Genomic DNA, 26,492 nt, shown 5'->3' with positions numbered 1-26,492 from the left:
GGCGGCCGCTGGCGCACCACAGGCAAGCCGGTCGGCGCCCGTCCGGGCCTGGACTGCGCCCAGTGCCACGGACCCTGGTTCTCGCCCGCCTACCGGTTCGATACCAGCACTCTGTGTCCTCAACCTGGGAAGATCCTCAGCCTGCCACCAAGCCGACCCAAGGAACACCCATGGACCTTTTTCTTGTCACACCTGCTCCAACACCCCCCAAGGACCACCCCATGTTCCCACAACAAACGTGGACAGCCACCTGGAATGCATACTCCTCAACATACCCTCCCTCATCAAACATGCAGTAGAAGTTTGGGACTGCCTTGACTCAACAGCCCCGGACATCTCCTTCACGGAGACCTGGATAACCCCCAGCGCTGCCCCAGAAAGTGCCATGACCATCCCAGACAAATGCAAAATCATCCATAAGGACAGAGCCAACTGGCCTGGAGGAGACATTGGCATAATCTACAAGAACAACCTCCGCCTGACTACCAGCACAGAGTCACAATCTCAGTCAACGCACGAGCACCTTCACTTCCAGATCCAGACCAACCCAAACACCTCCCTAATTGGCAACGTCTTCTACAGGCCACCCGGACCCCGACCTACAAAGACATCTGCGACCTCGTCAACCCCTCCCCCCTGCCCCCCAGCACTCACCTCCTCAGACTACATCCTACTCGGCGACCTCAATTTCCACCTTGACACCCTTGATGACCCCAACACCTCGAACCTCCTCAACAACCTCACAACTCTCTGCATCAAACAACTCGTCAACGTCCCCACCCACAGAGCTAGACACATTCTCGACACCGGCTTCTCAGCAGGGGACACCATCACCATCTCCCACTTCTCCGAACTCCATTGGATACAAGTGCATACACTTTACCTAATCAATAAAACAGCACATTTCCCCCCCGCCCCCCCAGCAGACTCTGGGGCAAAGTCACAGAAAAGCAGCTCACCAACACTCTCAACCACTCCCTCCCACCGGATGCAACGGACGCTAACAAAATCGCAGCCCACCTACATCGATGGCTCTCAACGTGCGCTGAACTTGTAGTCCCCCTAAGGAAATCAGCAGGGAATTGACAGAGCAAAACACCAAAGTGGTTTACGCCAGATCTACAGGAATCCAAGCGTATCTGCGGATGATTGGAACGTAAATGGAGGCTCTGCAAATCCACTGATGACCGCACAGCCTATGAAATAGCAGTCACCACGCACCACCAGAACATCAGAACTGCCAAAAAAGCTGCCTTTCAAGCACGCCTCAACACCAGTGCTCACAACAGCAAAGCGCTCTTTGCCATCATCAAAGAGTTGACAAACCCCAAGGTAGACATCTTATCCATCCATCTCTCCCAAGACCTCTGCGACGATCTCACCACCTTCTTTCACCATAAGATCCAGGACATCTACGAAAGCTTCAGGGACCAAAGCCCGCCAGCACCGCTCACCACCACGGACCTTGCACACCACCAGGTACTGAACGCCTGGACCCCCATCACCATAGAGGACACCCAAAGACTGATGAACTCCATCCTCTTGGGAGCTCCCTTGGATCCATGCCCTCATTACATCCTCAACTTGACCAGTGCCTCTATAGCACTGGAGCTCTGCCGAACAATCAACCTGTCCTTCAAGACCAGCACATTCCACTCAGACTGGAAAAACGCAGAAATAATCCCACTACTCAAGAAACCCACCGCCGACTCTAGGAAGCTGTAGAACTACAAATCCATCTCTGCTTCCTTTCCTAGCCAAGGTAACGGAGAAGGCCGTCAACCAGCAACTCACTGAGTTCCTCAAGACACACTGTCTCCTGGACCCTTCCCAGTCCGGCTTCAGAAGCTACCACAGCACCAAAACCGCACTCTTAGCAGCCACCGATGATATACACATAATATTGGACCACGGAGGTACTGCCACACTCATCCTTCTGGACCTCTCCACTGCATTTGACACCATGTCCCACTCCACCCTCTGCCACAGACTGCATGACATCAGCACCTGAGACAAAGCCCTGAACTGGATCAGGTCCTTCCTCACTGGAAAAACACAGAAGGTCAGACTACCACCGTTCACATCAGAATCCAAAGACACTTGCTGCGAAGTTCCCCAAGGATCCTCACTCAGCCCAACGCTTTTCAGTGTCTGCATGGCCCCACTCGCCAAGATCACCAGACAACATGAGTTAAACATAGTCTCCTACGCTGACGACACCCAACTGATCCTCTCCCTGTCCGAGGACTATGCGCAAGCCAAGTGAAACTTCCACAATGGGATGAGAGCAGTTGCCAAAGGCAGCTGCCTCAAGCTCAACTCAGACAAGACAGAGATCTTCTTCTGCATGGAACACCTCCTGGTGGGCCACTGCACTAGGTAATGCCCCCACGGACCATGCGCGCAACCTGGGCATCATCCTGGACTCTACTCTATTGATGACCTGCCAAGTTAATACCATCTCATCATCAAGCTTCCACACCCTCAGTCTCCTGCGGAAGATCTTCAAATGGATTCCCCCGACACGAGGAAGACTGTCACTCACACACTCATCACCAGCAAACTGGACTACGGCAGTGCACTATATGCCGGCATTACCAAGAAACTCCATCCAAGGCTACGAGTCCAGAATGCAGCAGCCAGACTCATCCTGGACATCTCCTGACACAGACAACACTCCTCCCACCTCAGAGACCTTACACTGGCTCCCAGTCAACAAGCACATCACATACAAACTACTGATCCACACCTTCAAGGCACTGCACAACATAGGACCAGCATACCTCAACCACCGCCTCGCCTTCTACGTATCCAACAGACGTCTCTGTTCCTCCAAGCTTGCCCTTGCAGCCGTCCCTCAAGATACGGAATAGTACAGCAGGCGGAAGATTCTTCTCCTACCTAGCAGACCAGACATGGAACACACTTCCCCTCAAGCTCAGGCAGATCGCGTCACTGAATCAGTTCAGGATGGACCTCAAGACCTTGCTCTTCAACTGAGCAGCACACCTTCATTCAGCACCTTGAGACCCTATGGGTAATTATCTGTGCTCTAAAGTCCTGATGGATTGATAAGTTCTCTCTGCATGTCCCTTGCCTAAACAGTGCATCTCTAAAGGAGCTCTAAATTGTTTGTTCCCAATGACTGCTTTGTGCTCACAAAACATAGTACTCACTTCCATGACTGCCTCACTTATGTTGACTGTATTATTGCATTGACAGATGATTAGATAGACCATTATCTCAGACCTGCAGATAGTCAGTTTGTGAGAGATTTTCTCTTTCCACATAGTTCTACACACTCAGTGACCAAGGTCTGACACAACACGACAGAAACCATAACTGTAGTTCCCTTTTACACTTGGTAAACCCCATAATGAGGTATGTCTCTGCTGGTCTATCTTGCTGGGTATAGTGTGCGCCAGCCTTTGTCTATTGTTCTCTATTGTTATTATCCCTTTGTAGCGCAAATAAATATTTTTCCAACTGCCAAGATGGATCAGTATTCAAAATATGGCAACTGAGTTAATGAGATTTTTAACTCCGTTTGTTAGATTGGAAAACTGAATCACACGGACAAACATGCCTTGCACATCTCTGTACTTGACTAGAGAAAACATTGGTTCAAGATTGTAAAATCTCGCTGTCTTAAGGGATTGTATAATTACTTGCCTGTGTTAACCGCTAGTTAAATGTGCCTCTTTCAATGCTTCAGTATGATGCAAACAATCGTCAACAAATGTGCATTTCCTTTTAACTTCAAGGAACTGTCGAAAAGGGAGATTATCTCTGATTTCAGGTGGCAGCCTGAAAAATGTAACAAGATGCTACTATTGTCCAGATTCAACCACATTAAAAACTCTTCGAAAATATTTTTATCTTCAAATGAACCCAAGTACAAATTTACTACACTGATGTCAAACCACTGTTTGTGTGGGGTACAGTGCATGCAGGTGCTACTTAGCCTCAATCATGGGTGTTTAATCTTTTGCCTTTGATGTCCTGGTATACAAATTATTATGAAACTGCAAAATAGGCTAAGTGCAGCCGTTGCTGCATTTGAGTCTCAGTAGTACAAATGATGAGCAGTCATTGGATTCTCAGGAACGTACTGTGGGGTGCTCGAGCTCAATGGGCCCAATATTAGAATGTCTGATACAGTGCTTCCCTGTTCAAGACCACAATAGAACGTAATACTACACACTGCTAATTTGGCATCTCTTTTTAAAGTAGAGGTGATATCTGTGCTTGAGGGGTAGGCAAAAAGTATGAAAGAAAAGTCATTTGGTATATAAGAATATTCAAACAAATATCCAGAAGAAACTGAGAAAGGAAACCAACAAGGGGAGTGAGGATGGAAACCTCATTGTTTGGGATACGATTTGGGTTTCCTTTTTACGTCCACGCCAAGAGCTTACCAGAGGTGGCAAGATATCGGCGGAGGACAATGCGTTCATCATGTAGTGTATTGCAGGGTGCCATGATCTTTGGTTGGCTAGGTGTCCTTGCACCCTGGTTCACTCAGCTTTCACAGGTCTACTTCTTCACCCATTGGGGATCTCAGGGCCTGTATTTTGCTCACCCTTAGGACTGATGGAATAGTGACTGAGAATGCACACTTCGGAAATGAGTATTTTTTGTAGGATTTGTGCATTAGTGTGAATCAAGTGCCAACTAATTTGGAAAGGACAGTATTCAGTTCTCTGCCATATGGTCATTTCTCTTAGGACATACTTTCTCAACACCTTCTAAAAATAATTAAAGTGATGAAAACGTATTCCATCGAAGGAAATGTTCTATAAGACTTAAAGGGTGCTAGGTGAACCTTAACGCAAGAAATTGTTACCTTGATGTTGTCAAATTTCATACAAAAGTACTAATTATTTTTGAGAAGTGATTAGGCCACTCTGTTTCTATAGATGCCACATGCTCATCTTTGCATTTGAAGGAATAAAGACCTTGTTGCACCTTTCATAATGTTGTTGTGTTCTGAAGGGATCCTGTAAATGACTGCATAACAAATATTTAGAAGCAAGACATGTGTTCTCTGCAAATTAAGACCATAATGAAAATTAACACTGCCAACCTTGTCAAAATATCAGGTTTGCATGGCAATTTTTGTGTAGCAGAAAAAGATACTGTAGATAATTTAATTTGCTTTATTAGGCCATGGAAATGAAGCTATCTTTTTGCCTGGGATGTTTGAATATAAAGTTGTAGATAATGTGAAATTGTAGCAATCATACAAATATAGCAGTTCCATTGCATCACAATTATATCCTCATTGTGAAATAGTGTGGGACCAGTGCCTGCACTGGTTGGCTGGTTCTCTCCAGTTTCTGAAGATGCGATGATTGATGTGGATTCTGTTTATTCTTTTCCCCTACCTACTTCGGTCAAATAGCAGTAACAAATCACATCAGACCAGTTTTCGTGCTGGTTGCAGCACACAGTCTGCAGTTCTGGAGGTCGCTGAATACATCAGGAACATTCTTGTTCAGGGAGTGATAGTCATGATTGTCCTTCTTGACTTGTCTGCTGCGTTCAGTACAGTTACCCTCTCCATTCTTCTGAATAGATTATGGAATGCGGGCATCCAAGGCTTACCTTGGGCCTGGCTCAAGTATAATCTATAAGTCAGATCACAAAAGATCTTCCTCCCTTTCTATACATCCTCTGCCAAAATGCTTGAGTGCAGGGTTCCTCTGGGCTCCACCCTGAGTCCAACTCTTTTTTAATATGTATCTATCCCCCTGGCAAATGTGGTGGAAGCAATGGGCATAAGAGTCGTCATACACCAGTGACAAACAGTTGATGTTATTGAACTTTGACAAAACAGAAATACTTCTTTGCGGCACTGGCAGTCACCCAGATGCTTATTTTCTGACCAGTGAGATATTTGCTTTCATTATATATATATATGTTCGATGGCATGTGTAGCTGCAGAGATACACATGCTTTGCACATCCCGCCATCTGGTGTTGGGCTCGGAGTGTTACAAGTTGTTTTTCTTCGAAGAAGTCTTTTCGAGTCACGAGACCGAGGGACTCCTCCCATTTCGACTGCATTGTGCATGGGCGTCGACTCCATCTTGGATTGTTTTTTTTCCGCCATCGGGTCCGGACGTGTTCCTTTTCGCTCTGGGTTTCGGGTCGGAAAGTTAGTTAGAATCTCGGAAAAATCGTCGGTATTGTTTGCGTTCGGTATCGGGTTAGTTACAACAGATCGCCACCGAATTAAGAAGAGCTCCGGTGGCCCTTCGGGTTTTTTTTCCGATCCCCGTCGGGGCATGGTCGGCCCGGCCACGTGTCTCTTCAAGGCTGATGGAACGGACCCCATTCCGCTTCTGTCCAAAATGCGATAACAAGTATCCATACTGTATACAGATCAACACCTGGTCTGTAACTTGTGTTTGTCACCAGAACACAAGGAGGATACTTGTGAGGCCTGTCGAGCGTTTCGGTTCAGGAAGACACTCAGGGACCGAAGGGCCAGAAGACTGCAAATGGCGTCGGCGCCGACAGGACAAGGGCGTTTCGAGGAGGAGGAAGAAACATTCTCCACCCAGGAATCGGACTCGGAGGAGATCGATCCCGATGAAACGCCGAAAACCGTGAGTAAGACGTCAAAGCAGAGAACTCACGAGAAGACCGCTAAAGCCCAGGGGACGCCACCGCCAACAGGCCATGGCTTAACCCGAAAAATAGGTGACCGTCCATCGGCACCGAAAAAGGGAGAGCTGGTGTCGAAGTCATCCGACCCCGGTCGAGATACCGGCACACAGCAATCTCGGGCCCGAGATAGTGGCTCCGAGAAGATTCGGCATCGAGACAGCGGCACCGAAATGGGTCGGCATCGAGAAGGCACGACGCCGAAAGTAAAAAAAAGGTTTTGTCCGAGCCGAAAAAGGCAGGTTCGGTACCGAAACATCCGGCCTCGGAACCAAAAAGAAGTTCCTATTCAGAGGAACAAGGACTGTCCTCACAAATGAAGACACACAGATTTGAACAAGAATTAGAGACAATAGAGCCAGATCACACACAAAGGCGGCTCTTTATTCAAAAAGATACTGGGAAGATCAGCACTCTTCCTCCAATCAAAATGAAACGTAAACTTGCCTTCCAAGACCAGGACAAACAGCCACACGCAAAGGTGGCTAAACAAGTAACACCACCACCATCCCCACATCACTCTCCGCCACCATCACCTGTAGCCACTCCACCAATGATGCAATCACCAACTCAAACGGGAATGAGTCAAGATGACCCTGACGCATGGGACCTTTATGACGCACCAGTGTCAGATAATAGCCCTGAATGCTATCCAGCAAGACCATCGCCACCAGAGGATAGTACAGGCTACGCTCAAGTGGTATCGAGAGCTGCAGCATTTCACAATGTCAGCCTTCATTCAGAACCCATTGAAGACGACTTTCTTTTTAATACACTGTCGTCTACGCACAGTCAATATCAAAGTCTTCCGATGTTACCCAGAATGCTCAAACACTCCAAACAAGTGTTTGAAGAGCCTGTCAAGGGGAGAGCCATTACTCCAAGAGTAGATAAAAAATATAAACCGCCACCAACAGACCCAGTGTACATCACACAACAGCTAACACCAGACTCTGTTGTAGTGGGAGCAGCGTGCAAAAGAGCCAACTCTCATTCTTCAGGAGATGCACCACCTCCAGATAAAGAAAGTAGAAAATTCGATGCTGCAGGCAAAAGGGTGGCGGCACAGGCAGCAAACCAGTGGCGCATTGCAAATTCCCAAGCTTTGTTAGCCAGATATGATAGGGCCCATTGGGATGAGATGCAACACTTTATTGAACATTTACCAAAAGAGTTCCAAAAAAGAGCACAGCAAGTGGTAGAAGAGGGACAGAGTATCTCTAATAATCAGATACGGTCAGCAATGGATGCTGCAGACACAGCTGCTAGAACTGTCAACACAGCAGTAACAATAAGGAGACATGCATGGCTGCGTACATCAGGATTTAAACCAGAGATACAGCAAGCTGTGCTAAATATGCCATTCAACGGACAGCAGTTGTTTGGGCCGGATGTGGACACTGCGAGAGGAAAAACTTAAGAAAGACACTGAGACGGCCAAAGCCATGGGCGCACTCTACTCCCCGCAGATCAGAGGCACATTTCGAAAGACACAATTTCGAGGGGGGTTTCGAGGGCAGACCACAGAAGCCACAACCTCACAAACAAAGCCCACTTACCAGAGCCAGTATCAGCGGGGAGGTTTTCGGGGACAATATAGAGGAGGACAATTTCAAAAAAATTTAGGAAAATTCCAAAGTCCCAAAACTCCTCCAAACAAACAGTGACTTCAAAGTCACAAATCCCCAACACAACACCTGTGGGGGGGAGACTAACCAAGTTTTACACACATTGGGAGGAAATAACAACAGACATTTGGGTCTTAGCAATTATCCAGCATGGTTATTGCATAGAATTTCTCAAATTCCCTCCAAATGTCCCACCGAAAACACACAGTATGTCGAAACAACATATAGATCTTCTAGGACTAGAAGTTCAAGCATTGCTACAGAAAGAAGCAATAGAATTAGTACCAAAAAAACAATTAAACACAGGAGTTTACTCACTGTACTTTCTGATACCCAAAAAAGACAAAACTCTCAGACCTATACTAGATCTCAGAACATTTAATACCTACATCAAATCAGACCATTTTCACATGGTTACTTTACAAGACGTAATCCCACTGCTCAAACAACAAGACTACATGACAACACTAGACTTAAAGGATGCATATTTCCATATACCAATACATCCTTCACACAGAAAGTACCTAAGGTTTGTATTCCAAGGGATACATTACTAATTCAAAGTGTTGCCATTCGGAATAACAACTGCGTCAAGAGTTTTTACAAAATGCCTGGCAGTAGTAGCTGCACATATCAGAAGGCAGCAAATACATGTGTTCCCGTAGGACGATTGGTTAATCAAAAGCAACACGCTAAGACTGTGTTCACAACACACAAAATATGTCATAGAAATCCTACACAAACTAGGTTTCTCAATCAACTACGCAAAGTCACACCTTCTGCCGTGTCAAACACAGCAATACTTGGGAGCAACAATCAACACAGCAAAAGGGATTGCCACTCCAAGTCCACAAAGAGTTCAAACATTTCACAATGTAATACAGGCCATGTATCCAAAACAAAAGATACAAGTCAAAATAGTAATGAAACTACTAGGCATGATGTCTTCATGCATAGCCATTGTCCCAAATGCAAGGTTGCACATGCGGCCCTTACAACAGTGCCTAGCATCACAATGGTCACAAGCACAGGGTCAGCTTCTAGATCTGGTGTTGATAGACCGCCAAACATACATCTCGCTTCAATGATGGAACAGTATAAATGTAAACCAAGGGCGGCCTTTCCAAGACCCGGTGCCACAATACGTGATAACGACAGATGCATCCATGACAGGGTGGGGAGCACACCTCAATCAGCACAGCATCCAAGGACAATGGGACATACAGCAAAGACAGTTTCAAATAAATCACTTAGAACTGTTAGCGGTATTTCTAGCGCTGAAAGCATTTCAACCCATAATAACCCACAAATACATTCTTGTCAAAACAGACAACATGACAACAATGTACTACCTAAACAAACAGGGCGGGACACACTCGACACAGTTGTGTCTCCTGACACAGAAAATATGGCATTGGGCGATTCACAACCACATTCGCCTAATAGCACAATTTATTCCAGGAATTCAGAATCAGTTAGCGGACAATCTCTCACCAACAGATCCACGAATGGGGGATTCACCCCCAAATACTGAACACTTCCGAATTTGGGGAACACCACAAATAGATCTATTTGCAACAAAGGAAAACTCAAAATGCCAAAACTTCGCATCCAGGTACCCACAACATCAGTCTCAGGGCAATGCGCTATGGATGAACTGGTCAGGGATATTTGCGTACGCTTTTTCCCCCTCTCCCACTCCTTCCATATCTAGTTAACAAGTTGAGTCAAAACAAACTCAAACTCATACTAATAGCACCAACATGGGCAAGACAACCTTGGTACACAACACTACTAGACCTTTCAGTAGTACCTCATGTCAAACTACCAAACAGACCAGATCTGTTAACACAACACAAACGACAAATCAGACATCCAAATCCAGCATCGCTGAATCTAGCAATTTGGCTCCTGAAATCCTAGAATTCGGACACTTAGACCTCACACAAGAATGTATGGAGGTCATAAGACAAGCTAGGAAGCCTACCACTAGACACTGCTATGCAAATAAGTGGAAAAGATTTGTTTATTACTGCCATAATAATCAAATTCAACCCTTACACGCATCTGCAAAAGATATAGTAGGATACTTACTACATTTGCAAAAGTCAAAACTAGCTTTCTCTTCCATAAAAATACATCTTACTGCAATTTCAGCTTACCTGCAAATTACGCACTCAACTTCATTATTTAGGATACCAGTCATAAAAGCATTTATGGAAGGCCTAAAGAGAATTATACCACCAAGAACACCACCAGTTCCTTCATGGAACCTCAACATTGTCTTAACACGACTCATGGGTCCACCTTTTGAGCCCATGCACTCTTGTGAAATGCAATACTTAACGAGGAAAGTTGCATTTTTAATTGCCATCACATCTCTAAGAAGAGTGAGTGAAATTCAAGCATTTACCATACAAGAACCATTTATTCAAATACCAAAAATCAAGTAGTTCTACGGACAAATCCTAAATTTTTACCAAAAGTAATCTCACCGTTCCACTTGAATCAAACGGTAGAACTACCAGTGTTCTTCCCACAGCCAGATTCTGTAGCTGAAAGAGCACTACATACATTAGACCTCAAAAGAGCAGTGATGTACTACATTGACAGAACAAAACTAATTCGAAAAACAAAACAACTATTTATTGCCTGTCAAAAACCTCATACAGGAAATCCAATTTCAAAACAAGGCATTGCTAGATGGATAGTTAAGTGCATTCAAACCTGCTATCTTAAAGCTAAAAGAGAGCTGCCTATTACACCAAAGGCCCACTCAACCAGAAAGAAAGGTGCTACCATGGCCTTTCTAGGAAATATTCCAATGAACGAAATATGTAAGGCAGCAACATGGTCTACGCCTCATACATTTACCAAGCACTACTGTGTAGATGTGTTAACTTCACAACAAGCCACAGTAGGTCAAGCGGTACTACGAACATTGTTTCAAACAACTTCAACTCCTACAGGCTGAACCACCACTTTTGGGGAGATAACTGCTTACTAGTCTATGCACAGCATGTGTATGTGCAGCTACACATGCCATTGAACGGAAAATGTCACTTAACCAGTGTACATCTGTTCGTGGCATTAGTCGCTGCAGATTCACATGTGCCCACCCGCCTCCCCGGGAGCCTGTAGCCGTTTAGAAGTTGATCTTGAACATTTGTAAATTTGTAAATATATTACTTTAAACTTCATTATGTACATACGTATTCACTCCATTGCATGGGCACTATTACTAGCATACACAACTCCTACCTCACCCTATGCGGGGAAAACAATCTAAGATGGACTCGACGCCCATGCGCAATGGAGTCGAAATGGGAGGAGTCCCTCGGTCTCGTGACTCGAAAAGATTTCTTCGAAGAAAAACAACTTGTAACACTCCGAGCCCAACACCAGATGGCGGGATGTGCACAGCATGTGAATCTGCAGCGACTAATGCCACGAACAGATGGTACTGGAGTATTCCAGTAGGTCTGATAAAGCCAATTACAGAATGCCATGTCATGCATACTAGACCTTTAATTCCTTTTAAGTTTCCTCACAGGCACAATCAAGAAAGATGTTTTATAGTTTTTAGGAAAATGTCTGCATTTTTAAGTGTTGGGAATTGATAAAAAGTGGGACTACGGTAAATGTGAATCACAGTAAAAACACATCTTATTGGTTGTAATGATGGTATTGTCGCATTTAGAGGAAATTGAAGTCACCACCCCCTGAACTTTCTGTACTGTCCCCTGACTGTCTCAGCGAGCTCTGAAAAAACAATGCAAAACATGGTATCTGAAGGAAAGGAGACTTCTCAGGAGCAGGTAGGCAAGGACTGTGGCAGAATCCATTGTATGTCAATTGTTTTCTCTTCCATCTAACTGGATTACAAATATTAGAAAACTATTATCATAATGTTTGTTTTAAATTTGATAAAGCATTGATAGTTTTTGTTTATTAAATCAACATACATCACAACATAAACAACTATTAACGGTTTATCAAATTTAAAACAAACGTTATTATAACATTTGTCTAATATTTTGGAATCCAGTTAAAATGAAAGTAAACACAAAGAGGAAATCTATTGCCTTTGCCAATGCTGGTTTTTACATTTGTTTTCCTCAGATACCGCTGGAGTACCACACTGGGTACCTTCCATAAGGGTACTATGGTATGTGTAAGACAGAAAATAAAATGGTGTTGTGTCCTGGGGGTGTGATCCATCTGGATTGGCTACAGAGGTGCTAGGGGGTCAGAGTATCCCACCCTTACCTGTTATGCTTTTTTATTTTTTATTTTTGTATTTTTTTAGGATACGGGGACCAACTCCATGAGCCTGTAAAGATGTCCGCAAGATGTTTTTGGATGTGGCAAGCTAACTAGATCACATCTTACTGGAGTCCGGGTACCTAAATGGAGAACAGGAGAAAAAACTCCCATGGCCTTGTTTATAAATTTTTTGTACCACGGAACACCCGCAGGGTAGCAGCTCAGATATCCCTAACTTTTTAGAAACCTTTGCAGTACCAACTTTATGCACGTCTTTAAAAGTGAATTTCTCAAAATCAGCTGAACGATTTATACCAGATCTCTCGGAATCCATGCTTTTGGAGTAATGTTTAGGCTTTTTGATGATAATGGTGCAATTTGGGGATTTTTTGTATAACCAGCAAAACGCGAATACGGGCAAGAATGCACCTTCAAAGTGGACATTTTGGCAAGGCCTATTCCGTAATCTCAAATTCAAATAAGAATCAAAATAAGCAGCAAAGATATCATGCATGATGTTGGTGGTTGGAAATAAAATCTATCTAAATGTTTACGACAGCGATATATCTGCATTTCTCTGTGTCTTCAGACATATAAACGTATATTTTTCGTAGTCTTAGTGACATCAATCAAAGAACCCTGCTGAAAAGAAAGGTCAGTGTATGACTTGGATGTCGTTCTATGTATCTCCGATTATTTTGTGAATTCGTGCCCCATAAGACAAGGGAGTAACCTGAGTAAACCTCACATTACCCCTCTCACCACTGGGAGCATTCCGTTCCCTCCACTGACACTGAGGAAGAGCCCATGTTCTATTCCATATCATAAGAAAACCATATCTTTAATTCATAATTGTATGGGTCGCCCCACCTTTAAAGGAAGTTTTTTATTATGTGGAAAGTTTTATACTGTCTTAATTTGCAAGTTTTATTTTTCCTACACACTGCCCATTTCCTCCTCCTTCGCACTTGCTATGTATGTACTTTGCATGAAAACTCGACAATTTCCCATAAGATCTACAGTTTTAATAACTAAAGTTACTATGCACACAAAGTTCATATTGATTTTTTTTAAGATAAGTCACATATTTATTTTATATACAGGTTTTTCAATTTTTCAGGAAGTTGTTAATTCTGAGATGGTGGCTTATTGAACTTGTGCCTCCACTAAGGGATGATCTGTGTTCGACCCCATGGTCACATCTTCAGATCCTACCGTGCCCACTCGGAGTTTCCTAGGGAAACAGTAAATATTCACCATGTTCCAGTAGCACCCAGAGATCACTTTATTGTGAAAATGTGCTTTGCCAATATCCCTTGACCTTCATCATGGGATACTGTAGTACTTGGACAGTCAGATATAGTATTTGAGGGTACTTCAGATTTGACTTTACTAATGATTCTGTTCTAGTTTTATGTATATATATATATATATGTATATATATATATATATATATATATATGTGATGTGGTAGTAGTGCAGCAGGACATTGAGATTTATGAGTGTCCTTCAGATTTAACTTGGCTATGCCCCCAATTCTCCTCCTTTCAGATTAAATATAGACAGATGACTGATTCTGCCCCAGGCGAGGTGGACTGTCAGATATGATCCTGGCACTTGACTGACTGTACTGATCACTGTTAATAATTCATTCACAGGTGATCCTGGTCTGTGACCTACTGTTGATCATTTCAATGATAATAGGCTGCCCAGTCCTCCAAGGCTAATCTGTCAGGGGTTCTACGAATCTACCAAGTTAACCTATATCATACGTGAGACCACTGATACAGATGGACTGTTAAGCCAGGTGCACGCTGCTTTTTTGGGAATTACAGGTTTGCTTTTTTTCTCTGAGTATTCACACCAAGCATCTGCTTGGGATGTGCGATAAGCTAGTGCAAGGTTGCCTTTATCACACTTGACATGGGGCCTCTCAGCAGATGTGGGACTTGTTCCATTGCTTTAACAGCCTTTTACCGACGGATTAGCAAAAAGCAGTCAACAACCATAGGATAAAAATTATTATAAACAAGTCAGTTAACAGTTCGCTGAGGAATTGCGGCGTAATTAATTCTCTGAACTCACATGAAAACAGTCCAACACCCTCACATTTACCAAGGTTTCAGGCTCTCAGTTTCAAAGCAAATCTATGTCTTAACTTAGTGAAGACGTTGCTCTCAACAAATCTTCTCTAAATTGTAAGCAGGAGTTTAGGATAGTTTCCTAGTCTTTCACTTTATTGGGAGCCTGCTCTCTCTTATTCTGTGGAGGCATGTGTACCTTAAGCTGAAGAAGTATTTCTTGTAGCTCCACAAGTTGCTTTGTCATACCAGCCTTCATCTTTAAAATCCGATTTTTCCACTGCATCTTTCTGGATTTGTAAATGACTTGTCTCAAATTACAATGGCATCCTCGTATCTGCTTGGGCATTCATTTCTTTTCTGAGTCTTCTCTTGATATAATTGCATAGACACTCCATTGAATATGCACTGACATTTGTGTGGAAGTCTGCTCACAGATCACCCTCTGTTTTCATTGCAGGGAAATCCCAAGAAGCTGGTTCTGGGGAAGATGGAGAACCTAAACGCTCCAACTCAACTACCTCAACCCAGAGCGACCAGAAAGAGCACGCTGTGCAGAACCAATGTAAGGGCTCACCTGTTGAGGAAGTGCAAAACACCCTCCTCCAGAAACCTGTTCAGCTGAGGAGAAACATAAGGTGAGCACATCAGAGATGATAAAGATGAACTTAAGTCAAGTTTAGAAAAGTAAGTCACTAGCCAGATTGCAGCACCTTTGTAAGGAAATGATCACCACGTTCTCACTTACGGAGTCCCTCCTTATATTATCCTACCCTTTTCCTGCCCTACAAATTGTAGGGTCCTCATTAACTGGTGGATGTCTATCCATCTTTATCCCTTCAACAGTTGCACACATCTTGTTCTGACTATTTCACCTCACACTTCTCTCTTTTAAAATCATGATCAGTTGCCTAGTCTACTGCAAGCCGGTCTATAATAACAGCCTCTTTACGTTCTCAGATTCGATTTTGTACCCCTGAAGAAATAGCTCTGCTTTCTGTCTGGACCTTGTTCAACCTTGCTCTGACTTCAGTCATATTGTGTTTCAGAGACCAAACAGGTGGCTATTAATCCGTTCGTTGCCTGGCCTTTTCTCCCCCTCAGGTGCCAAGCCTTTTTTTGGCTGTTTGGGGTAGTTCACGCCTAGGCCCTCCTAACTTTTTCTCCACATAAGCTCCCCATACCAAATTTGCGTCCTTTTTTTCCCAACATCCTAGGGATTATAGAGGTACCCATACTTTGTGGGTTCCCCTGAAGGAGACCAAGAAATTAGCCAAAATACAGTGAAAATTTCGTTAAAAAAAAAAAACGGGAAAAAGGGATGCAGAAGAAGGCTTGTAGTTTTTCCCCCCTGAAAATGGCATCAACAAAGGGTTTGCGGTGCTAAAATCACCATCTTCCCAGCTTTCAGGGACAGGCTGACATTTTTACTATTTTTTGTGTGATCAGCCTCCTGTCAGTTAGTTACAGAAATGGGTGTGAAACCAATGCTGGATCCCGGAAAGCTACACATTTCTTAAAAGTAGACAACATTCTGAATTCAGCAAGGGGTAATTTGTGTAGATCCTACAGGGGTTTCCTACAGAAAATAACAGCTGAAATGAAAAAAGATTGAAATTGAGGTGAAAAAAACCCCAGCCATGTTTTACTCTGTAACTTTTTCCTGCGGTGTCAGATTTTTTAAAGCAATATACCGTTACGTCTGCTGGACTCTTCTGGTTGCAGAGATATAGGGCTTGGAGGTTCATCAAGAACCCTAGGTTCCCAGAGCCAATAAATGAGCTGCATCTTGCAATGGGTTTTCATTCTATATACAGCAATTCATTTGCTGAAATATAAAGAGTGAAAAATAGGTATCAAGAAAACCTTTGTATTTCCAAAATGGGCAGAAGATAAGTTAAGAAGCAGTGGTTGCAGATATCTGAATTCCGGGGTGCCCATACTAGCATGTGAATTAGAGGGCATTTCTCAAATATATGTCTTTTTTACACACTGTCTTATATTTGGAAGATAAAATGTAGAGAAAGACAAGGGGCAATAACACATGTTTTGCTATATTGTGTTCCCCCAAGTCTGCCGATAAAAATAGTACCTCACTTGCGTGGATAGGCCTAATGCTCGCAACAGGAAAGGCAACATGAACACATCAGATTTTTACATTGAAATCTGACGGGTTTTTTGGAAAGTGTCTAGCTGTAGATTTTGGCCTCTAGCTCAGCCTAGGCACCTAGGGAAACCTACCAAACCTGCGCATTTTTGAAAACCTGCGTTTTTGGTTCTGGCCTTAGCAGCCATATAGGGAAACCTACCAAACCCAAACATTTCTGAAAACTAGACACCCGAGGGAGTCCAGGGAGGTGTGACTTGCGTGAATCCCACACTGTTTTCTTACCCAGAATCCTTTGCAAACCTCAACATTTGGCTAAAAGAAATCTTTTTCCTCCCATTTCGGTGATAGAAAGTTCTGGCATCTGAGAGGAGCCTCACATTTCCTTCCATCCAGCACTCCCCCAAGTCTCCCGATAAAAAATGCCTCACTTGTGTGGGTGGCCCAGGTGCCTGCAACAGAAAAATTACAATAACCTGTAGAGATTGAGGGGTTAGCACAGCAAGTTGATAAGCACATATTTTTCTTTTAAACATCTTTTAGGCTGACTCTCCTTTGGGGACCCACACAAGTGAGGTGTCATTTTACTTGGGGGACTGAGGAGAACGATGGGTGGTAGGAAATTTGTGTCGAAGCTGTGATCGTACAAAGAAAAGTGAGGAAAATATGCTTTTTAAGCAAATTTTGAGATTTACAGAGGAGTCTGGGTAAAAAAATGTTGGGGGATCCAGGCAAGGCACACCTCCCTGGACTCCTTGGGGTGTCTAGTTTTAAAACATGTCTGGGTTTGGTAAGTTTCCCTAGTTTTAAAACATGTCTGGGTTTGGTAAGTTTCCCTGGATGAAGGCACCCGGGACAAAAAACATAAGTGCCCCCCCCCCCCCCCCCCAACACAGGTAGTTTTGCAATAGATCATTTTGATGTGTCCGCGTACTTATGTGATGTTGCAAACACTAAAGTTGTGAAAAGAAACGCACTTAGGTTATGTTAAAAAGACCCCTCACCTTGGTGGCATGCTTCATCATCGGGGTTCCACCCGAGACACCTAGCGTGTCACGGGTGTGCTGGGACACCTGATTACATCGGAACAGGTTTATTTTTACCACACATACTGGTTGGATTTGGCACAATGGTGAGTGATGGTTCAGTAGATCAGATTCACAAAAATTAAATGCACTGTTAATAACTGAAAGGCCAAAAAACTGAACCAATGACTCACAGCTCGTGACAAGGCACCAACCGCTTTACAGTCCATTCAAACACCTTTCATGGATGACCTGCACAAGACCATTCACGGTGCCAGCCACGGGCCCAGCACATTGCGACACTTGCATCAACAGACAGTGCCCCTCAAGGGCTCATCACTTACATGCGCCCTCATGCCCGATACAGCAATCGCACCAGCTGATGGGAGTGTGTGTACTGGCGTTTGCCTGAGAGTATGTTGCAGTAGCCAACAGCAAGTCAATATTTACACCGCCAGCCAAGCGCCACCCCACGCCCACTGCCAGCCAAGCGCCACCCCACGCCCACTGCCAGCCAAGCGCCACCCCACGCCCTACGCCCACTGCCAGCCAAGTGCCACCCCACGCCCACTGCCAGCCAAGTGCCACCCCACGCCCACTGCCAGCCAAGTGCCACCCCACGCACACCGCCAGCCAAGCACCACCCCACACACACCCCCATCACTTTTTGTTGTTGTTTATAAATAACAAAGAAACCACTAGTTATAAATAAGTACAAAACTACAAACACAAAAGCTCCAACTGAATACATGACAGTAATGCCAACTGTGAAACTGAACATATGAAAATATAAAATAGCAGTTTACGCTCACAGTATTTCCCAATAATTCTTCTGTGTGTGATAGCTCCTGAACAGCCACCCACAAACAGCCCAGGCTTTGAAGGACAATCAGGGCAGTACATCCTAGTCTCCTTCCTGATACTTCTTCGAGCACAGACTCTTCATCTCTTAGCAGGAATTTTTTTTTCTTTTTTTTGGCCGTGGGAGGAGTGTGCTCAGCCAAGTGACGATCTTTCAATCTAGCCTTTCAGCCGCTGGCGACCCTTGCCCAATGCCTCTTTCACAATAACACCCCCCTCCCGAAGGAACAACTCACCTCATCTCATTTCTCATTTCTGTTGGACGGGCTGGAAGCAAATGGCTTCCAGGGCGTCTTGCACCCTTTGATGTCAGCGCATGATTGCGCGCTGATGTCATTGTGAATTCGGGGAAGTGGGGTGGGGAAGAGAAAGTCATTCCCCTTCCAAACCTGACCTGGAGGGTGGGGGGGCAGGGGGGAGTTTGCCCTCAGGGAATCGCTAGCCCTTTCCCCTTGGGCCGGTACATGGACATAATAGTTACGTCCATGGCGCCTGAGAGGCGCAGCCACGGACGTAACCATTACGTCCATGGCGAACAAAGGGATTAATGAGTGAAGGTCAGATTATCATGCTCTTCAAACCCAGTAGGGATCCAGAAGACACAGGTTCATAAAGACCCTGCTCTGTGTTGTGTCGACACCACGATACTAGCCAAGGTCCTTGCCACAAGACTAAAATAAGTCATACCTCATTTGGTACACAGGGACCAATGCGGCTTCAAGCCAGGGAGGGGGGGGGGACTCACATGAGTTTACAACTATTATCACTCATGCTCCCCTCTACGGCAGGTGGCAAAACACAGGCGTCTACGCCTGCACTTGATTTTGAAAAAACGTTCAATACTGTTGAATGGAAGTACATGTGGGCTGTCCTGGAAGGGATGGGGCTAGGGCCTGGTTTCCGTGCTTTGGTTGGTCTCCTATACACCTACCTGGTGGTACGGGTATTGTGGTCTCTGAAAGCATACATATAGCGAGGGGGACCAGGCAGGGATGCCCACTATCCACTCTTCGCGCTAGCGATAGTGCCCCTGGTACAGCAACTGCGGAGGGATATGGCGGAGTGGGGAGTTACAGTGGGAGGGTACACTTATGTCATCTTACTGCAGGCGGATGACGCGCTGATATACCTGACAGGCCTAGAACGCTGTCTGTCTAATCTGCTGGACATCTTAACAGAGTTTAGTGACATGTCAGACTTGACCGTTAATCATCGCAAATTGCTACTTTTCCTGATGGTCAGTCTTGTGGGGCAAAATTACTGCCTTCCAATGGTTGCTGAGTTTCTGGCAGCCACAGATGGTAATGGACCTAAGGCAGTGGTATGATGGTGGCTGCAAAACAGAGAGGAACCTATATGAACACAATCAATAAATGAGGCATGGGACAACTATTGGCTACCCTTAGGCCTGCATTTCCAACATACTAAAATCTATCACATAATTAGGGAGTTGTGCCCCCCACACCCCTTTCCAGAGGAACCTCACACATTAGGGATACTCCTAGACCCTGAAGTCGCCAGAGGTCTGACCTCTCGAATATACAAAGCACTAAAAGCCGACCATAGGGTGGATGTGGCAGGGATGATGTGGAACAGATGGGTCCCTGATATGGAGATCCGTCTTACCTACTTGGAATGGAGGAGGGCTTTAGCGTACGTCTGTGAGGTGGCAAGTAATGCTCTCTTCAAATTAACTAAATTCCACTATCTACACTGTACCTACCTTACCACACACCAAACCCCCTGCAAGACTCTACAGGATCTACCATACACGCGTGCCCGAATGCCCACGATGTGGGTACACACTGGCGTCCTTTATACATGTGACCTGGGATTGCCCCCGACTACGACGGTTTTGAGCAGCTGTCATAGGTTTGAAAGAGTTCACCACAATGCAGATTGAACCTTCGCCCAAACATTGCCTATTAGGTATGCTTTCCCTCCATAAAAAAGGGGAAAAATGTATTACCGGTTTGCTCTGCTAGGGTTAGTATTGGCTAAACGTCGTAGAGCATTACACTGGACCCATGCTAGGACCCCCGTGCTGAGATGATGGAGGTTGGACCTTCGAGAATGGAGAACTGCTGAAGAGAGGAGAAAATGGTTCACACCGATGAACATGCTGAACAAGACTGAGGAGTGACATCTTAAAAGACTTGGGTCTCTGGGAATCTTCTTATTCCACACAGAAATCACAAACACTGGAGTTGAACATAGAGGAGACCCAGGGTGAACTGATGAAACCAGATGCATAGGGGAAAGATCAGATAATGGGTACTGAGTATTTCCCCTGGCTCCACCTTTGCACACCAAGCCCACAAACTGGGGGATGGTACTCATAGAAGCAGATGGGGTCACCCACTGTACCAACGTGAACCACCCCACCCTTTGTTTTCATGATCTGACGCACTGCACTTTCTTGGTAGGATACACTGACTGACCCAAGATATGACTGGATGGTGGCCAGCTTAGCCATGGTTCCTGCTGTTGTTGTTAAATTGTTAATTTAGTGTTTGACTACATAAGAACTTGTACTACGAATAACCTGATGATCCTGGGAGAAGCATGCTCAATGCCAACCCGGCTGAGTAACTACCCACTACAGAGGCATAGCGCCACACCTGTTGAGCAGAATAATACAGCTGGGGCTTGCTATAACTGACCGGGCTGAATGTGAGTAGGTCACGCTGGTTGGGACTTCAAATAAGTAATGCATTGTTTTACACAATTTCTTGCTGTAACCTGTAGAACAATTCACTTGGGTGTAACTCTACTTAAGACCTGTGTTCGTGTAACTGAGAAAATGTGAAAGAAGGCATCTTTCAAAAAAAGAAAAAAAAGAAAAGCAGGTGGCTGTTATTACACAGAGCTCTGTGTAATTGTTTTACCCTAACACTCTCCTCTAATTGCAAGTTCAGTATCACCATACTGTTCCTTCATTCACATCATTGGGGAACACACAAGCTTTAGCAAAGGTGGTGAGAATGCCCTCACCACTACCAAAGACCATGTCACCTCAGATTTCTAGCAGGAGAGTGAAAACTGACACAATGTTGAGGTGAACCTCTTTCTGAGAATGAAGTAAGGCTGAATGTTAATCTATGAACGATACAACGCTGGAGGGCTGTAGTTATAAGTGACTTTTTTTCCTTCATCATGGGCTCTAACATACTTTAGCAGACTGACAAAGCATTGGCATTGTCATAGGTGGGATAGTTTGCAGAGGTGGGTTAAAATGCTAAGGAATCAAAACAATGAATTTCTAGAGGGGTAGCAGCAACAGTCACCTACTGCCAGTACAAAACTGGGGTTGGGGGGGTTCACGGGAGAGTCATGTCAGGAAGTATGGTGGCTTCACCGGCTCTCTGTGTGAAATGTTCCCTACAGATATCTGCTGTGCATGCGCTTAGAGGTATAGATACCTTCTCGCAGTACTACTGCTTGGATGTGGTAGCAAACAATTGAAAAGATGAAGAAGAAAGGCTTGTCCCATCAGTGTATTACTAAGGGGAGCCTTTCCATTTTAGTATAATTTTCTGCAATGTCAGTGCATTATATGTCATACTACTTGCTATTCTGATTAAGCATGTGAATCTGTGCTGGAGAAGAAAAACGTTATTTATAACTTCAATTCTCTAGCATTGGACTCTTTGATAGATTGACTTTCAGCCCTCCCTCCTCCATAGATAGTGGTTGAACATCATAATTGAGTTTTCACACTCAAGCTAGAAATATGAGGTGAGTTCACCTCTGGGATTGGTCAGTGTAGGAGGACTGTCACCTCACTGTATGAAGTTTGGGTCGTTTCCAGTGATGAGTATGGCAGTAGCGTGGCTGTGCTTTAAGGCCTTTTGGGCATTTTGTGCTTTATACAGTTGTTATAAAGTTACTATGGAACTCCTGCCTCAATGCTGTGGATTAATTCTAGCACGTGAACCTACGAAAATGTACTGGTGCTGAAGAACTGTATTTACAACCAAATATCTTTTTAGGACCACCATTTGGTGCACATTGTTCAAATCCACCTAAAAATAGCCACTTTCTTTTTAAGTGAATAAGCTGGGTCAGAATGTATTTATCCTATCTGTCTGTCTGTGTCTGTATGTCTATCTATATTTAAATAACTCTTGTATAGTTGCCTACAATTGGATGATTTATTTTCCATTTCTTTTTTTAAAGTTGTGTAAGTGACATTGTAAGTTGCGATTTGAGTGCCCTTTCAGGTGTTTGTTTATTCTGAGCTCCATCATATGTAATAAAAATAAAATGCATGGCACGATTGAAAGACTTGTTATTTAAAAAACATCACTAGTACAACCACTCCACCGGTGAGTGTTTTTAAATGTAATTTTTATTGCAAGCGTATGGTGGCAACATTTAGATGCCAAAATGTTTTCCTTTTCTTTTTGGAGGCATGTGCTTCCCATAAAAACTAAAGAAGGTAACCACTGCACCAGCTTGCCAGTAGCAAATCCTTTGGCATTGCCAGTGCTCATATCATATGGTATTTTTGGTAAAGTTCTCAGTTGCCAAATAAATACATCACTACCATAAGAAAACATCATTCAAAATCCTGGATAGTTCTTCATATCTGGTGCAATTTTACCATGCCTTTTATCTTCAGATAATGGGTCAAAAACCAGCCCAAGTTTGCAAGTTATTTCTTTTTAATTAAAGGTTTTTTCATTTATAAACCAATACTAACATGTCATTGTAGGAAACAGCAACATTTGTTTAATTGTCCGCTAATGAATAACGTACATTAGAATAAGTATATACAATTATGATGTTCCAAAATAAGATCCAACATAAATTTGTGCATGACCTTTTCTATTCCACAGATGTTCCTTGAGAAAGTCCTACGGGGTATAAGAGCAGGGTTAAAACTATTAATCAATACATGTTAAATAGGTACGAAATAAATACGTACCATGGATATAAGGGAAGTAGACCATGGAGTAAAATTACTCCAGTCCCAATATTCTGTCGTAAATGTAGAATTCTAGAGAATTTACTTAAACACCATGAAACTTCTCCATATCATTGTAACCTCTACAAGAGGCCTTCTCTAGGTTTGGCAAATTCACAATTTCTTCAAGCCAGTTTCTACTGTAGGATTACTTTCAAGAGGAAGTTGTTCCCTCTGTGCACATTCCACTGCCACAGCAATCACGTGATTTCATCTTCTGTCTGGCTCAAGAGTTTACTTGTTTTTCTCAATAAAAATATACATTATCAACTTAACATGCTTACCAATATAATTTCCATTCATTCATTCATTCACATATTTTTAGAAAGTATAGACTTGAGACCATGACCAAAATATGTTTTCCCGCTTGTGAATACAACAAACTCTTAGGTCTGCCAGTACTAACTTATATATTTTTTTCAGTGACCAAAATGTCCTACAATATTTTGTTGTATTCCGTAGATCTCGAGATACTCACAACCTTTATGGGTATTTCTAGTAATATTAGGCAGTCATCACATTCAAACTTATTTTGAAACGTAGCAAGTCACTGATGGGCAATAATTTAAAAAACAAATACTAGCTATTGTGAAGGAAAGTTTACAATCTATTAAGGGCATCTATTAATGGGATCTTTAGACAGTACTTTTGTCACTTTATTATTTCCAGCAGCTAATAGAAAACATTATAAAGCAAATTAACTTTTCAATCAACGTTAGGGGAAGGAATGGCAGTGTTTCATCCAATCATAAGCTAGTGCTTTCCTCTTATCAGTCCATGTGTCTTACTATGCCCCCTCTTTCTTCCTATAATTGAGCCAAATCCATTTCCAGTTTTCCATATTTCCAGTTTAATTCAGTTTGGTGCTTTCATTTCCTGCAAATAAAAAAGCAGTTGTTGTAAATTTGATTTCTTGTATACTTCTGTACCTCAGTTAAATAGGATAGTCCTAAAGTAATTCTTCTGCAAGGTACTATAAACCAATAACAATAGTAATCGTACCAGTTACATAGGCCTTTCATTAATGTCAAAGTTGTGTTTTTACCACTGCCAACCTTCCCATGGTGAATATCTGATTATGTTCAATCAGCGAGAGGTGTTATCCTCTCCTCCATGTCCTTGATAGAATTGAAATTTTCCGTCATGATAGATTGTTTACATTCTCTTTCCATCCTGGATGTGAGGATTAGGCTTGTTAAAAGTAACCCCCTCAGGGCTTAAGACTCTACCTGTATTGTTAAGTACTCTAACATCCAGAACACATCTGCAAGATACAAGACATATTGGCATTAGCCAACTTACCAGATAGTTCCTTCCTGGATAAGTATCTATTATTTTGCCAAAAGAGAAACTAGTTGTGTTCCCTGCAACAGATTGTGGTCCAGGGGATGTTCCCCTACAGAAGGCTCATCAATAGGAATGTGTCTCACTGAGGTAGCGAGGAGAAGGTTTTTACTGACCTGTAAGCCATCCCTCGGGCTCTAGCGTGTTGGATGTGCTAGTGAAGGACACCATGGCCTTAATAGTCCTACTTTTCCATCAGTATTCCCTGGGAATCATCACCGTCAATGGTTGCTGGGATTTGGGCATTATGTCTACGTGGGTCGCCCCTGTGCCCTGGCCCCCTGGTTCAGTAGCAGGGAAGGGGGGATCCCTGAAGGGGGTCAATCCTATCAAAGGGATCAAGGTTGATACCTTGCTTTTGCTCTCTTTCCTGTTGTGTTCTTTTTCTCTCTCGCTTTGGTCAGTATGTTGACAGAAGGTCCTGAGGTTGTGTGTTTCAGTTTTTTATCCCTCCTAAGCAGGGATCTGGGCAACTGCACACCAGTTGCATGATCTTGTTCTCGAGTGGCTGCAATGACTGTTTTGTGAATAAAGGCATCCATGGCCTCTGTTATGATTCATATCCAGCCATGAATGCTATGGATTAGTCCTCCAAGTAGGATGCCTTTTGACTGTTGCATGATTGCACTGACTGTTTGTAGATGTACTAGGAGACCAGCAGTATTTAACAAGGCCAAAGAGTTATTCCTGTGGGACACCCAGATCATCCTATTCTTTTTATGAGGGTGCAATAAGCATGTGTCCCTCGCAATATTTCGGCACTTCCTTGGAAAAGGATGCCTTGCAGGCTCTTAAGCCCTCAGGCTGTCTGAGGACTATACTGCCCATAATCAAAGGGGGTGAGAGCCACATAAGGAACTCATTGTGTGTTTCCTTGAGCCTCAGCTATTGCGAAGAAAAAACTTGTTAAAACAAAGACTGATCAATATTAAGTTTGTAGTAAACAAAATCGAGAGCTGGCATTCACTTATCCAGTGTACTGCAGCATTGAGGAAAGAGGGGGCACAACAGATCACAGGAAATAATAGGAGTAAAGGACTGGTTTATGATTTGGTTAAACACTCTTGGCTTTTTCCCTAGTGTTGATGGTAAAGTTTGTTTAGTGTTATGTTATGCAGCGTCAATCTTTTCTGGATTCACAGTCTGTCCATTATTGCGCCATCTAATGGTTGGGGTCTGGAATTTTCTCCTTGTATAGTAGTCTTTTCTTGCTTTTCTCTCTCTTTTAATTTTTTTTTATTTTATTTGGGCTGGGCGTCGAAAATCCCCACCGTTGATGCTTGTTCTGGTCTCTGTTGATGTCATGCGCCCTCCCTAGAAGTCGCCTCTGTTGGTCGCCGTCTTCAAATTATTTTTATTTCGACGTTTGGTCTAGAAGCATCTTAAAAATCAATTCCTTCCAGTGTTCTCCAGCATCGTGGATCGGGAAGAGAAGTGTTCAAAAAGCCTGCAACCTGCAGGTCAGTGACTCCCTGGGTCGGGAAAATGTATAAACCTTCGTATAAGGACCTGCCATACATTTGGAGAACTGTAGTGGAAG

General features: G+C 43.7%; 1 protein-coding gene across 1 annotated transcript in view; it reads left to right on the top strand.

Annotated features, from left to right (window-relative positions):
• The window catches only part of RAD54L2 (RAD54 like 2), a 784,453-nt gene that overhangs the window by 80,955 nt on the left and 677,006 nt on the right, over positions 1–26,492 (top strand). Inside the window, exon 3 of the mRNA XM_069206800.1 lies at positions 15,107–15,284. Within this exon, the coding sequence (XP_069062901.1) occupies positions 15,107–15,284 (178 nt within the window). The remainder of the gene's footprint in view (positions 1–15,106; positions 15,285–26,492) is intronic.

This window comes from Pleurodeles waltl, chromosome 9 (assembly GCF_031143425.1).
Source record: "Pleurodeles waltl isolate 20211129_DDA chromosome 9, aPleWal1.hap1.20221129, whole genome shotgun sequence".
NCBI lineage: Eukaryota > Metazoa > Chordata > Amphibia > Caudata > Salamandridae > Pleurodeles > Pleurodeles waltl.
The sequence above is the reverse complement of the archived record's forward strand: the minus strand, read 5'-3'. Positions and strand labels throughout refer to the sequence as shown.